This window comes from Chrysochloris asiatica, unplaced genomic scaffold (assembly GCF_000296735.1).
Source record: "Chrysochloris asiatica unplaced genomic scaffold, ChrAsi1.0 scaffold00041, whole genome shotgun sequence".
Classification (NCBI taxonomy): domain Eukaryota; kingdom Metazoa; phylum Chordata; class Mammalia; order Afrosoricida; family Chrysochloridae; genus Chrysochloris; species Chrysochloris asiatica.
The window spans coordinates 2385371-2398355 of NW_006408559.1; the positions used below are offsets into that span (position 1 = coordinate 2385371).

Sequence of the window (12985 nt, forward strand, 5' to 3'; positions counted from 1 at the left end):
CTTTCTTTCCATTTGGAAGAAGCACTATTCTGTCTTCATGTCCAAGAGCTGGTCGGTTTGGTTTGTTTCTTTGGAACCATCAGTAAAGGACGATGGCTACTCACGCCTCCCTATCAGAGCAGCTCTTTCTAGTGATGGTCCAGGAGCGCACAGGTGGCCTTGGCCGTGGCCATGGACTGATGGACACATGCATTCAGACTGCATATTGCTACCAAAATGGAATGTGGGAATATGCTATGCACCTCAGGGTGAGAAATGACCAATACATCAAGATCTAAAGGGTGATATATAATCTATATATATCAATGCTATTATTCATAAAAACCTTGTTTAGTAATAAAAAAAATTGCTTTGTTTAAATATGAATATTATAGTCTGCTTCTCATGGTTAGGAAATAAGAGTCTTTCTGAAAAGCAGGTGCATTTTCTACTACAACTCCATGTCCTGGGCCTCATCCTCGGAAAAGTCAGACATGGAACTCTCGGACGAGCTGTCGCCGGTGCCCTCCTCCTGCTCCTTCAGCGCCTCCTCGGTTGCGTATTTCTGAATGTACTCTGCACAGGGCATGGGGACAAAAACAAGGGGACAGCGATGAGAGGCAGGCAGGTGCTGGATTGACCCTAGCCCTCCTGGAAAATGCCAGTTCTAAGGCCACTCATGTCAGGATAATCCCACAGGGAAATGGCTTGGGGACTGAGATAGTGTAGCTGGTCCTCAGGAGACTGAAAGGGGTGAAGCAGAATAGCTGGGGCCTAATTACACTGACACAACCCCTGCCCCCACTCCCCAGTGGATGGGTTTCCCTCCCCCAACCCCAGGGGACTCAGCTGCAAGCCCACCCAGTGGCAGCCAGGGCCCCCGCACCCAGGGCTTTCCTTACTGACTTCTCAATATGACTGCACCTCCCTAAGCTCCTATGTTAATGAAGCAACAGGCCCCCATAGAGAACAGAGCTCTGCGTGACTCTATGGTAACACACAAGGAAATGTCCCATCATTTTTAGATCTGCAGTTACATGATTACAGTCAGCCCCAGTCTCTATTTTGAAAACAGAGTTTGGTCTAAGCAGATCCCACCTGTCAGAGTTTTGAAGCAGCAAGTGGAGACAGACTCTCAGTCTGCTCTGTGGAGACACCGGAAGTTTCTGAGCCACCTGACCAGGTACTATTTACCTAAGGGTTTACACTGACACAGAGGAAGCAGAAGCTTCGGGTTGCCAAAAAGATGCAGAACTGCTTCATACACCAGTAAAGATGTTCCTAAAAATTCTAAGTGCATACTGTTTCCAAATCAATAGCAGACACACAGCAAGAAGAGACAAGCCGGTTAAGAGCATATTCAAAATGCAAATTTGAGGAAAAACATCCTTCCTTCCTCTGCTTTGCTCTTTCTGCTCTGGAGCTGAGGGTCCAGCTGTAACAGGAGGAGAAGGGAAATGCCTGGAGGGGTCTGCCAAATTCGAATCCTACAGAACAAGGGTCCAGCTAAGAGGGGCTTTTACATCTTTAAAGGTGGGGAGGGAAGAAGAGGAGGAGGAAGAGAAGGAAGAAGATAAGACCACTATGTGGCCAAAGACATAGGAAAAAAAACCCTGTGGATTCTGACTTAGAGCCTTTCAGATGTATTAAAACCAAATTTGACTTGGAGATTGATTAAACAAAGCCCTTAGCTGGGCAGGAATCTAATCGTAGTTTACACTGTAGTGTGAGAAGCGTTTATTAAGTCTGAAAGGTTTTGTTCTTAACATTTCTTAGGTTGGCTTGTTTTTTTTTTTCCCTTTGAGAAACTGCTGCTCTGACACTCATTCCATGTGTCAGACTTTGCTTACTATACTTGAGAAGACAAATCTCTAAGTGCTTACTAGGACACAGCCTTTCATGAGACTGAAAAATGCAGGAGAAAAGATCGAGTAGTCCTCGATTTACAATTATGATGAACCGCACTTATGGCCATCTGGGTTTTTTGGTGTGTGTCTTTTTTGGGTACATCTTATCACTAGCAGCATGCACTACAGTTGACTCTTGAACAACATGGGTCCCTGTGCAGGTCCACTTATACGTGGGTGTTATTTTTTTTTAACACTGTGTGACACCAATTATGCCCACAGGAGCAGTTCATCTCTTAGAGTTTTCTTGTGCCTATTTGTCACTGAGTTACATGGTTCCCATGTAGTCCTGGCTATGCTGGTTTGAACTGTGCAATCGGCGGTTCAAACTTACCAGCCTCTCCTGGGAAACCCTACCTACACAGGGTCACTATGAGTAGGAACCGACTGGATGGCACTTCACAACAACAACAACAACAACAACAGCAGCAGCAGCAGCAGCAGCAGCAGCGGCAATGGCTCCCAGTCTTCTAGGTGTTCCAACTTCTAATTTAGGTAAGAAGGGGACTCCTGACAGAGATCGTCACAAATTATCCCCCTCCTTGGATTGACCCGAAGCTGTGGGAGGTTAGAGTGAGTGCCTCCAAGGGGTGGAGAGGGAGTGAGGGACTCTAAGACTGGAATCATAAGGGAATGACCGCATTTCGGAAACGGGAAAGTTAGCAAAAAGGGAGGCGGTAAATACAGAAAGGTCCAGGAAATAGGTCTTGAGAAGGTACCAAGACTCTGGAAGAGAGAGAGAGTCAGTAAAGGAAAGGAAACCATGGCGATTTCAGGAGTGGATGGCAAGGTGTCAGAGGTCAGAGACTGAAAGGAAATGATTAGGACTGGCCCCGCCCCAGCGGCAGTCCACTCACAGACGACAACAATTACGAGCAGGCCCTGTTTCCTTCTGTTGTGCACAGGGTCACTATGAGTTGGAACCACCTTGACAGCTCCTAACAACAACAAAAGTGCCCACAGGAACAGATGAAGGGCTTAAAGACAACTCGCAGGAGGAGAAAGACTGCAGACGGAAAGTGTGAGTGAAGAGGAAGGGGGGGCTGGGGAGGAAGATCACAGGTTGGTGAGGGGTGTGATCCTGAGATAAGGTGGGAGATCTCATTTCCTGTCAAAAAGAACAAAGGAAAGAGGGGTAAAGGGCAAAACCCATAAATGTGGGGTGGGAAGCCCGGTGAGCTCAAGTAAATCTGCATGGTCTTCTCACTAAAATCACTAAAGCAGACAAAATGAGAGCCGAAATGCCCAGTTTCAGAAGGTGCCAGGTCCCCTCAGCTGGAGCGGTCCTTCTGTAATGGGGCTTACATCAGGCGGGCTGAGACAGGGTGCACGGGAAACTGCTGAGGCATAATGCAAATGAGCCAGTAAGTGACTCACACCTCCAAAGTTTAGGCCTTATATATTCTTCTAACAGAATTTTACCTGGTGGAAACTGATTGCCTATTCTGCTACATAAATGAGATGTTAATTTGCTAAGCGATCAAAACCTAAGCAAATTAATTAGAATCGACGTAGATTCTGCTTTATCTCAACAAAGGCTTCACACTCCCTAGTGAGATCGAGAAAGAATAAGAAAAATAAATAGAAGGGAAACTATTGAGCACAAATCACTCCGACATCTCTTGTTGTTTTTTTTTTGTCTTATGCCTAGAAGCTTACAAAGGAAGATCTACATACGTGAGCTCTGGTCAACTCATTTCCACTGCGGTCTCGGATACGTTGGGCTGCTGTGCGGTGGATGATCAGAGTTACATACTTGGTAGGGTTTGTTAAGAAGTGCTCTTTTTGGAGAAGCTTTATTTTATATTTCTAGATGTTTTCATTGTGAAAGTTCTCTAACTTTCATGGGAAGCAGAAAAAACATGGCAAACACCAGTAAACCGGTCGTTCTCTCTCAACGTTCTTTTCATGTTCATGAAACTCATGCTCTGTTAATAGGCAAATTGTTCAGAGTCGGGAAAGCAGGAATCCAGGCCTGCAAACTCTGCCACCACCAGCGGCACATTTCTAAGTGTAGCAGCACGCTAGGAGTCTTAGCCGGCACCAAGCTACAGTGAGGCCCACTCTCAGTAACAGAGCAGCAACATGGGCGCCCATGGGAACGTGCCACAGTGAGAAGCAAGGCTCAGGGGAGCAAGAAAAGAAGCTATTTGGGCACTTTTAGATTTAACAGGTAAAATGAAATAGTACCAAACACTACTGATGAATCCAGCCATTACATGACTGGAGAAGACCAGTGGGCTCCACTCACCTATGTCTGGAACAAATTAAAAACTTAAGAAGGGCTTCGATGTCCAAAGTTCAAGAAAGTGAATTCCTTCTATCTCTCATTCCTACTGTGGGCCTTCTTACCTTTAATTTTCTGTTTGTATTCTTCTGGTCGGTGGAGGTACATGGCTGCAGCATCACCATTGAGCGGGTCTATGGGGTTAGGATAGGCCAACAACTGGGGTAGGAAGGATTCAAATATATTGGTAAGATCTGAAAACACAAACAGAAACAGGTCAGACATGGGAATAAGCAAGCATGCCTAAATTCACCTAAAATCAAATTCTGCTTGAATTCGATTAATTCATACCCTTTCGAAGATTTCTAACAAACACACAGGAAGGAGTGTTTCCCCATGAAAAGTTTGCTTCATGACCTGTGGCCTGTATTACACACATTCCTTTCAATATCAATTTGTAACATTTTGAAAACTCAGGTAAAGATGGACCTGATCTTCACTCTCAACAGTAAACTCATTCCACGTCCAGTTTTACTGAACTGGGCGCCCAGCCTTCCCCAGCCCACTTCACAATCCCAGAGACAAGCCGGCGGTGGCTTCACACAGCCACTTTTTATGGCTTTCACAAATCTCCTTTGGAAAAACATTCAAGTTCCAGGTCTTCACTGGGACAGGGTTTGACAACATTTCAATCCTAAACTTCACGTAGGTGAATGTAACCCTTTTGTTTTTTCTTCCAATTACTCTGGAGCAGGAAGGTAAGAGACTGACATGAGAACCCAACACTATAAATTCTCAGAGCACAGAGAAGTGCCATTCACTAATCAACACAGTTAAGCAATTATCGATTAACTGCCTTCTTGCCAGATGCAGTACACAAGGGGCTCGGTACACCAAGTGACATCCACACATGGAGAAAACTCAACCAACACCTGTAGCCACACACCAGGTGTTATAGAGGAGGCCTTCCTGAGCACCTGGGTGTAAGACAGCCCCCACTTTGCTCCAACTTGCTACACCTTCCCCTCTGTCTCAGTGAACAGATGGTGACCTGGGGGTCTGGGGCTTCCATTGTTCTGTCTACTCAAGCACCTCTGCTTCATGTTTTATAGAAAACATCCCTGCTTCTCAAGGGGGAGCTGACATAGAGCAGTTTGAAAGGCTACTCCATTTTATGGCTGTTCACTTCGGTGTTAGAATAGACAGAAATGCGTATGCTCCAACGCTGGGTAGAGAAAGGCCACAAAATGGTATATTCTATGGATTTATAACTATGTATAGTATGCCTGCATTAGAATAGTTTTAAAAGCTCTATATTTTTAAAAGATGGATTCAGATGAGGATGTGGAATAAGGGATATCATTGCTGATGTCAGAAAGCTTTTGGCTGAAAGCAGAAAGGATGTTTACTTGTGTTTTACTGATTGTGCAAAGGCATTCAACTGCGTGGATCATAACAAATTATGGATAACTTTGTGAAGAATGAGAATTCCAGAATACTTAACTGTGCTCATGAGGAACTGGACATAGACCAAGAGACAGTCATTAGAACAGAACCTGCGGTAAAATCAGGAAAGATGTACATCAGGGTCGAGTCCTTTCATTATTTTTATTTAATTTGTATGCTGAGCACATAATCTGAGAAGCTAGACTGTGTGAAGAAGTTGGCATTCAGACTGGAGGAAGACTCATTTAACAGATGAGATCATCTTGTTTGCGGGAAAGCGAAGAAGATTTAAAGCACTTACTGATGAAGATCAAGAACTACAGTCTTAAGTATGGATTACACCTCAACACAGAGAAAACAAAAATCCTCACAAATGGACCAATAAACATCACAGTAGAGAAAAGATCTAAGGATTTAATTTTACTTGGATCTGTAATTAACACAGCAGTATTCAAGAAATGAAACAACAGATCGCATTGGACAAACCTGCTGCAAGAAACAAAACTCTTTAAAGATTTCACTTTGAGGACTAAGGTACACCTGACTCAAACCATGGTATTCTCAATCACCTCCTAAACATTCAAAGACTAGACAATGAGCAAGGAAGACTGCAAACTTGATGCCACTGAATTACAGTACTGAACTGCCAATAGAACGAACAAACTTGTCTTGGAAGAAGGACAGCCAGATGTTCCTTAGAAGTCAGGATGGTGAGACTGTGTCACGTGGACTTCGGACGTGCTATGAGCAGGGGCCAGTCCCTGGGGAAGGACACCATGCTTGGTAGAGGGTCAATGAAAAGGGAGCAAGATCCTCCACAAGATGGAATGGCACCATGGCTGCAACACAGGGCTCAAACTTAGCAATGATGGTGAGCGTTTCGTTCTGTTTACGTGGTAGGATTGCTATGAGTTGGAACTGACTCAACACACCCACCAAGCACAACAATGTGTCTTATGAGACAACGATCTTCTGTTCAGGGCAATGGAAAAATCTGGGAGCAGATAAAAGTGACGATGAACAAGATAGTAACTTAATGTCACCAATCTGTGGGCAAAGGAAGAGGATGGAAATGGCAAACGTTGTGCTATGTAAATACCACAAAATGGGTATTTAAAAATAATTACAAATTAAGAAAATAGCTACTTCATGGTAATAGGCTTGCCATTTCTACATGCCACACACCTTAAAATACCATTTACCTTTAAAAACAATATTTTCTTGTAATAGCTTTTCTACTTTTGTATATATATGAAACATCTAGTAAAACTGAAAAAATAGAAATTTACATTGCCTGTCTTCTTCTTTTATCCTCACAAATTGCTTAAAGGTAAGTCAATTAAGAAGACAAGGGGCACTGAAGTTTTGCAGATGAAACAATTTTCCCAGAGCAGGGAAGAGTTACCAATACTTACATTGTTGTAACTACTCATTTATATAAAAAGACAAGAAGGCAAGAACTGGCTACTGGGTGGGAGGAAAGAGGGGAGTATGACTTACGGAGTACTGAGTTTGTGTTTACGGTGATGGAACAGTCACACTGATTAAGGGTATGCTTGTTGTTGTTGTTAAGTGCCGTGGAGTCGGTTCCGACTCATAGCAACTTTGCACAGGGTTTCCGAGGCTGTAAATCTTTATGGGAGCAGAAAGCCTCATCTTTCTCCCGCAGAATGGCTGGTAGTTTTGAACTGCCGACCCTGAGGTTAGCAGGCCGACGCATGACCACTACGCTAAAGGGTATGGTACACCTGTAAAAAGTTAAACTGGCAAAAGTTATGTGATGCATATATTCACCACAGCAACCAAGAGCAGCTGCTGAGGTTGTTTGTGTACAAGCAAGTACCTTATAGGATTTGGCTTCCTGGTTTGAAGATTTGTTGTGGTTAAGTGTGTTGAGTTGGTTTCCGACCCACAGCGGCCCTGTATAGGGTTTCCAGGGAGTGGCTGGTGAGTTTGAACTGCCAACCTTGTGGTTAAGTGCTCATCCTACAGCAGCACACCACGAGGTTGAAGGGACATCCAGTTAGCTGTGAGTTTATGTGAATGGGGTTTGAATGAGGACAATGTCATCAGTGCCACTACAGCGTACATGCTGGCTATCGCGGCACTGATGACATGGAAAGTGTTGTATATATTCTCAACAAAAAAAAAGAAAAAATCATATTTGAAAACAAAAATAAGGTTACATAAACAGTAGTCACAGTAAGGATAAGAGCCTCTGTTACCACAGGTGCCAAGCTACAAACCAGCTCTCTTTCAATACACACGACTGCAATGGAGCCAGGCCCCATGACTATCTCATTTTACATGAGGAAACTAAGGCACAGGGAGGGATGAAGCCACTTGCCCAAGAGTCTAAGTTTCAAACGTCAGCTATAATCTTTAAATTGCCTCCACTAATGAAGACACCGTCTCAACCTGTGAGTCTACTGGCTTCTCCCCTCCCTCCCTGTCAGCAGGCCCAGCAAACCCAGGGTCAGAGGCAACACTTCCCCCTTCTTTTCACCCCCAATGGCCAAAGGACCCCTTTTCACAACAGGATGGTTTAAATAAACACAGTGTCTTTTGGCATTTGTGGGGCTAAACTGTCCACAATTTCAGAGGTGTGTACCTCAACCCCAGGAAGTAACTAACACGTAGCTGCTGACACAGTGTACTAGCAGTTACTCCTGACATGCTATTATTATACGTGCTGCTCAAATGGATTTGCAGCTGAACATTCCTATGAAAAAAGACAAAAATCAAACCCTTTGGAAAAAAAAAATACAGGTTTCCTTAACTTTAAGTAACGTTCGGAAGTGTTTCAGGGCTGGAGAAATTGTGCAGATGACACATTTTGTAACTCGGTGTTTCATGAGTTCCAGGAAGAGATTTTACAGCCTCCCCCACTCTGCTTGCTTAGTTCCTCAGCCTCTGTCTAGGTATTTGTTCCAAACAAGCACAGAAAACAGCTCAGTGATTGACTCGCTCTCCCTGCACCACCCACTCCTGGTCTGCCTGACTGATGTGAACAGTGTCACCTATAAAATGGGCGGGAGGGAAGGAAGAGGTGAGGGTGGTAGCTGGTCCAGGCCAGCACACTGTGGGAGGACCATTTTCACACAACAACACGATTCTCTGAAACAGAGCGGTCCCGTCCCCAAGGCACAGTCAAACATGCCCACAGAAGAGATCTACACAGCGCATCAAGAAAGATACCAAGACAATCATCTCCGGGAAAAGCTCTCATTGTGAGCAGCCCCCTCCTCTAGAATGGATTGACAATAATAACCAAAATATATGTTAGCTCAAAGACCTTTAAGAACATTAACCTTCAACCTTTTCAAAGGGAGAGAGCTAGACACAGGAGATTTGGGTCCGTGGCTCCATCACTGACTGCCTTCATTTCTTTAGGAAGTCCCAAGATACCCAAGAAGTGTGGTTTATGATGAGCAAACTGTTTTTATTTCTGTCTTAGACTAAAGTGGCAGTTGCCAAAATGTGATCCATTATGACTGTTTCTTTAAGAATGCCATATCTGACCCTAAGGGTAGTGTGATACTGACAACATTACAATACACATGAATTCCTGGTGTGGTGCTGTAGGAGCCGCACTGGACCGTGAACCACGAAGTCACCAGTTCAAACCCACCAGCAGCAACTCGAAAACCTTATACAGGGTTGCTGTGAGTCGGAACTGTCTCAACGGCACTTACCACCACAATATTCACACTGTAGTTGAGGCACATAAATGAATTTATAGTACTATTTTTTAAAGCTACCCAAATCATATAGATTTCTAATCAAAAGCAGCAACACTTAGCTCCGTCTACAGCAATGGTTCTTGGGTGAGGTTGTGTGTCCAGCCATCAGAATTACTTGCAGAGTTTAGGATACACTGCCCACCTACTCTGTATGCTCCCTTCTCCTAATACTGATTGACTTATTCATCGGGTTGAGAGGAGAGGAAGAAATAAGCCTTGTTCACAACTGGGGGGGCAGAAAGATGGACAGAGCTCACCAGGAACTCACTCTAGTGGTCTAGAACTAGTAGGATTTGACTGTGGTTCATATTATTGCTGTTAAGTTCCATTGAGCCAGGTCTGACTCATAGTGACCCTGTAGAGGACTTTCGGGGATGGCTGGTGGGTTTGAACCTCTGACCTTGTGGTCGAGTCCTTATCCTTAGTGCCACACCAGGCTCACATAGATCCCTTCTTTCCCTGGGGTCAACTGGCACTTCAACCATATCCTTGATGATGAGAGAAAATCACAGGTGGCCTTTCAAAATCCCACTGGTTAACTTTTGCTCACTTTACAAGGAACTATGCTGAAATTCATCATGAATTGTTAAAGCAAGCCATGAATTTAAATAGTACTTTAAATCAAGTCAACCATAAAATTGCATTTTATTTGACTTTTTTTTTTTATGGTATCTACTATGGTATGGAGTCCTGGTATGGCGCTGTGGATTAATGTGCCAGACTGCAAAGTTGTTTGAACTGCAAGGTTGGTAGTTCAAGCTCATCAGCTGCTCCTTGGAAACCCTATATAGGGTTGCTATGGATCGGAACCAACTCGACGGCACTTAACAACAATATAGTATATGGAATCTTGATATGGCACTATAGGATAAGCTAAGCACTGGATGGCCAATCACAAGGTTAGTGGCTCAAACTCACAAACCACTCCTAGGAAACCCTATAGAGGGGATCCCTGGGAGTCAGTATCAACTCCTAGCGACCTTATGCACAATAGAAGGAAGCACGGCCTGGTCCTGTGCCAACCTCACAATCATTGCTGCTTGAGACCATTGTTACTGTCACTGTGCCAATCCATCTCATTGTGGTCTTCCTCTTTTTCTCTGATCCTCCACATTATCAAATACGATAGCCTTCTCTAGAGACTAGTCCATCCTGATAATATGTCTGAACTATGTGAGACAAAGCCTGGCGATTCTGGCTTCCAAGTAGCCTTCTAGCTGAACTTCTTCCAAGATAGATCTGTCCCTTTTGGCAGTCCATGGTACTTTAATATTCTCCTTCAACATCATAACTCAAATGCAACAACTCTTCTGCGGTCTTCCTTATTCACGGCTCAACTTTCACATGCATATGAGGTTACTTGAAACCATCATGACTTGGGTCAGGCGCATCTTAAGTCCTCAAACTGACATCTTTGCTATTGAACACTTTAAAGAGGTCTTGGCAGATATGCCCAATGCAATACATCATTTAATTTCTTGACGGCTGCTTCCGTGAGTTTTGATGGGTGATCCAAGCAAAATGAAGTCTTTGAAAACTTCCATTTTTTTCTCCATTTATATGGATGTTATTTATTGGTCAAGTGGTGAGGATTTTTTGTTTTATGTTGAGGTGCAACCCACACTGAAGGCTGAGGTCTCTGATTTTCATCAGCAAGTATTTTAAGCCCACTTCACATTCAGCAAGCAAGGTTGTATCTGCATATCACAGGTTGTTAATGAGGTTTCCTCCAATCCCGATGCCATGTTTTTCTTCATATAATCTAGCTTCTTGGATTATTTGCTCATCATGTAAACTGAATCAGTATGGTAAAAGCACACAATCCTGGCGCACACTTTTCCGAATTTTAAACGCAGTGTTCCCTTGTTCTGTTCGAACAACTGTCTCTTGGTCTATGTACAGGTTCCTCATGAGCACAATTAAGTGTTCTGGAATACTCTTTCTCCACAATAAAGCACAGCTGAACATATTTCTGATATTCTCTACTTTCAGCCAAGATCCACTTGACGTCAGCAATGGTATCCCTCATTCCACATCCTCTTCTGAATCTCTGGAAGTTCTCTGTCAATGTTTGGTTCCAACTGTTTTTGTATTAACTTTACCAAAATTTTACTTGCTCACAATAGTAATGATATTGTCTGATGATTTCCACATTCCATTGCGTCACCTCTCTTTATGAATCTCTTCCAGTCAGTTGTCCAGGCAGCGGTCTTCCAAATTTCTTGGCATAGATGGGTGAGTGCCTCCAGCGCTGCGTGTTTGTTGAGGCATTTCTGTTTGTATCCCATCAATTCCCAGAGCCTTGTTCTTTGCCAATGCCTTCAAGCATCTGGGACTTCTTTCAGTATCACTGGCTCTTGATCATATGCTACCTCTTGAATGGTAGAGAGACTTCGTGTTCCTCCTTCCATTTTCTTTTGATGTTTTCTGCATCATTCAAATTTTAACCAAAGAATCCCACAATAATTCAAGTCGAGGCTTGAATTTTTTCTTCAGTTCTTTCACTTTGAGAAATGCTGAGCATGTTCTTCCCTTGTGGTTTTCAACTCCAAGTCTTTGCACATTTTGTTTTAAATATCTGTCTTTGTCTTCTTGAGATGACCCTTTGAAATTTTCTACTTAGCTCTTTTACCTCCTCATTTTTTCCATTTGCTTTAGCATCTCTACTCTAGAGAGCAAGCTTCTAGAGTCTCTTCTGACATCCATTTTGGTCTTTTCTTTCTGTCTTGTCTTCTTCATGACCTTGCTTTCTTCCTACATGAAGTTCTTGATGTCATCCCACCACAAGTCTTCTGGTCTTCCGTCTTTAGTGTCCAATGCATCAAATTTGTTCAGATGATCTCTAAACTCAGGTGGGTTGTGTTCAAGGTCACATTTTGGTTTTCAAGGACTTGATTTAATTTTCTTCAAATTCAACCTGAACATGCTTATATGAGCAATTGATGGTCTGTTCCATAGTCTGCCCCTGGCCTTGTTTTGGCTGATGATATGGAGCTTTTCCACCCTCTCTTTCCACAGATGTAGTCAATTTGACTTCTGTGTATTCCATCTGGTGAGGCCCATGTGTACAGTCACCTTTTATGTTGTTTAAAAAAAGGTATTTGCAATGAAGAAGTCAACGGTCTTGCAAAATTCTCTCATGAGATCTCCAGCATCATTTCTATCACCAAAGCCACATTTTCCAATGACTGGTCCTTCCTCCTTATTTCCAACTTCTGCATTCCAATTGCAATAATTATCAATACATCTTGATTGCATGCTTGATCGATTTCAGACTAAAGAAGTTGGTACAATTAGTCAATTTTGATCAATCATCACTGCCTTTAGTGGTTGGAATATAAATTTGAATTAACAGTGGTATTAACTCGTCTACCTTGTAGGTGTATGGATATTATTCTATCATGGACAGTGCTGTACTTCAAGACAGATCTTGAAATGTTCTTTTGATGATGAATGCGACGCCCTTCCTCTTCATTCTGTCATTCCTGGCATAATAAACCATGTGATTGTTAGAGTCCATTTCAGTTCACTAATGCCTAGGATATATTTTATGTGCTCCATTTCATTTTTGACAATTTCCAATCTTTCTAGATTTATACTTTGTACATTCCACGTTCTAATTATTAATGGATGTTTACAGCTGTTTCTCTTCATTTTGAGTCAACAGCAACTGTTGTTGTTGT

At 43.1% G+C, this 12985-nt stretch overlaps 1 protein-coding gene across 2 annotated transcripts in view; it reads right to left on the reverse strand.

Moving 5' to 3' along the window:
* Positions 1 to 274: 274 nt before the first annotated feature.
* The window catches only part of UBE2H (ubiquitin-conjugating enzyme E2H), a 112431-nt gene continuing 99720 nt past the window's right edge, over positions 275 to 12985 (reverse strand). Inside the window, exons 6-7 of one of the 2 annotated variants that reach the window (XM_006861128.1) lie at positions 4239 to 4367; positions 275 to 555 (exon numbers count right to left, since the gene is read on the reverse strand). In XM_006861128.1, the coding sequence (XP_006861190.1) occupies positions 431 to 555; positions 4239 to 4367 (254 nt within the window). In that variant the 3' untranslated portion in view covers positions 275 to 430. The remainder of the gene's footprint in view (positions 556 to 4238; positions 4368 to 12985) is intronic. The other variant, XM_006861129.1, reaches the window with a different exon arrangement.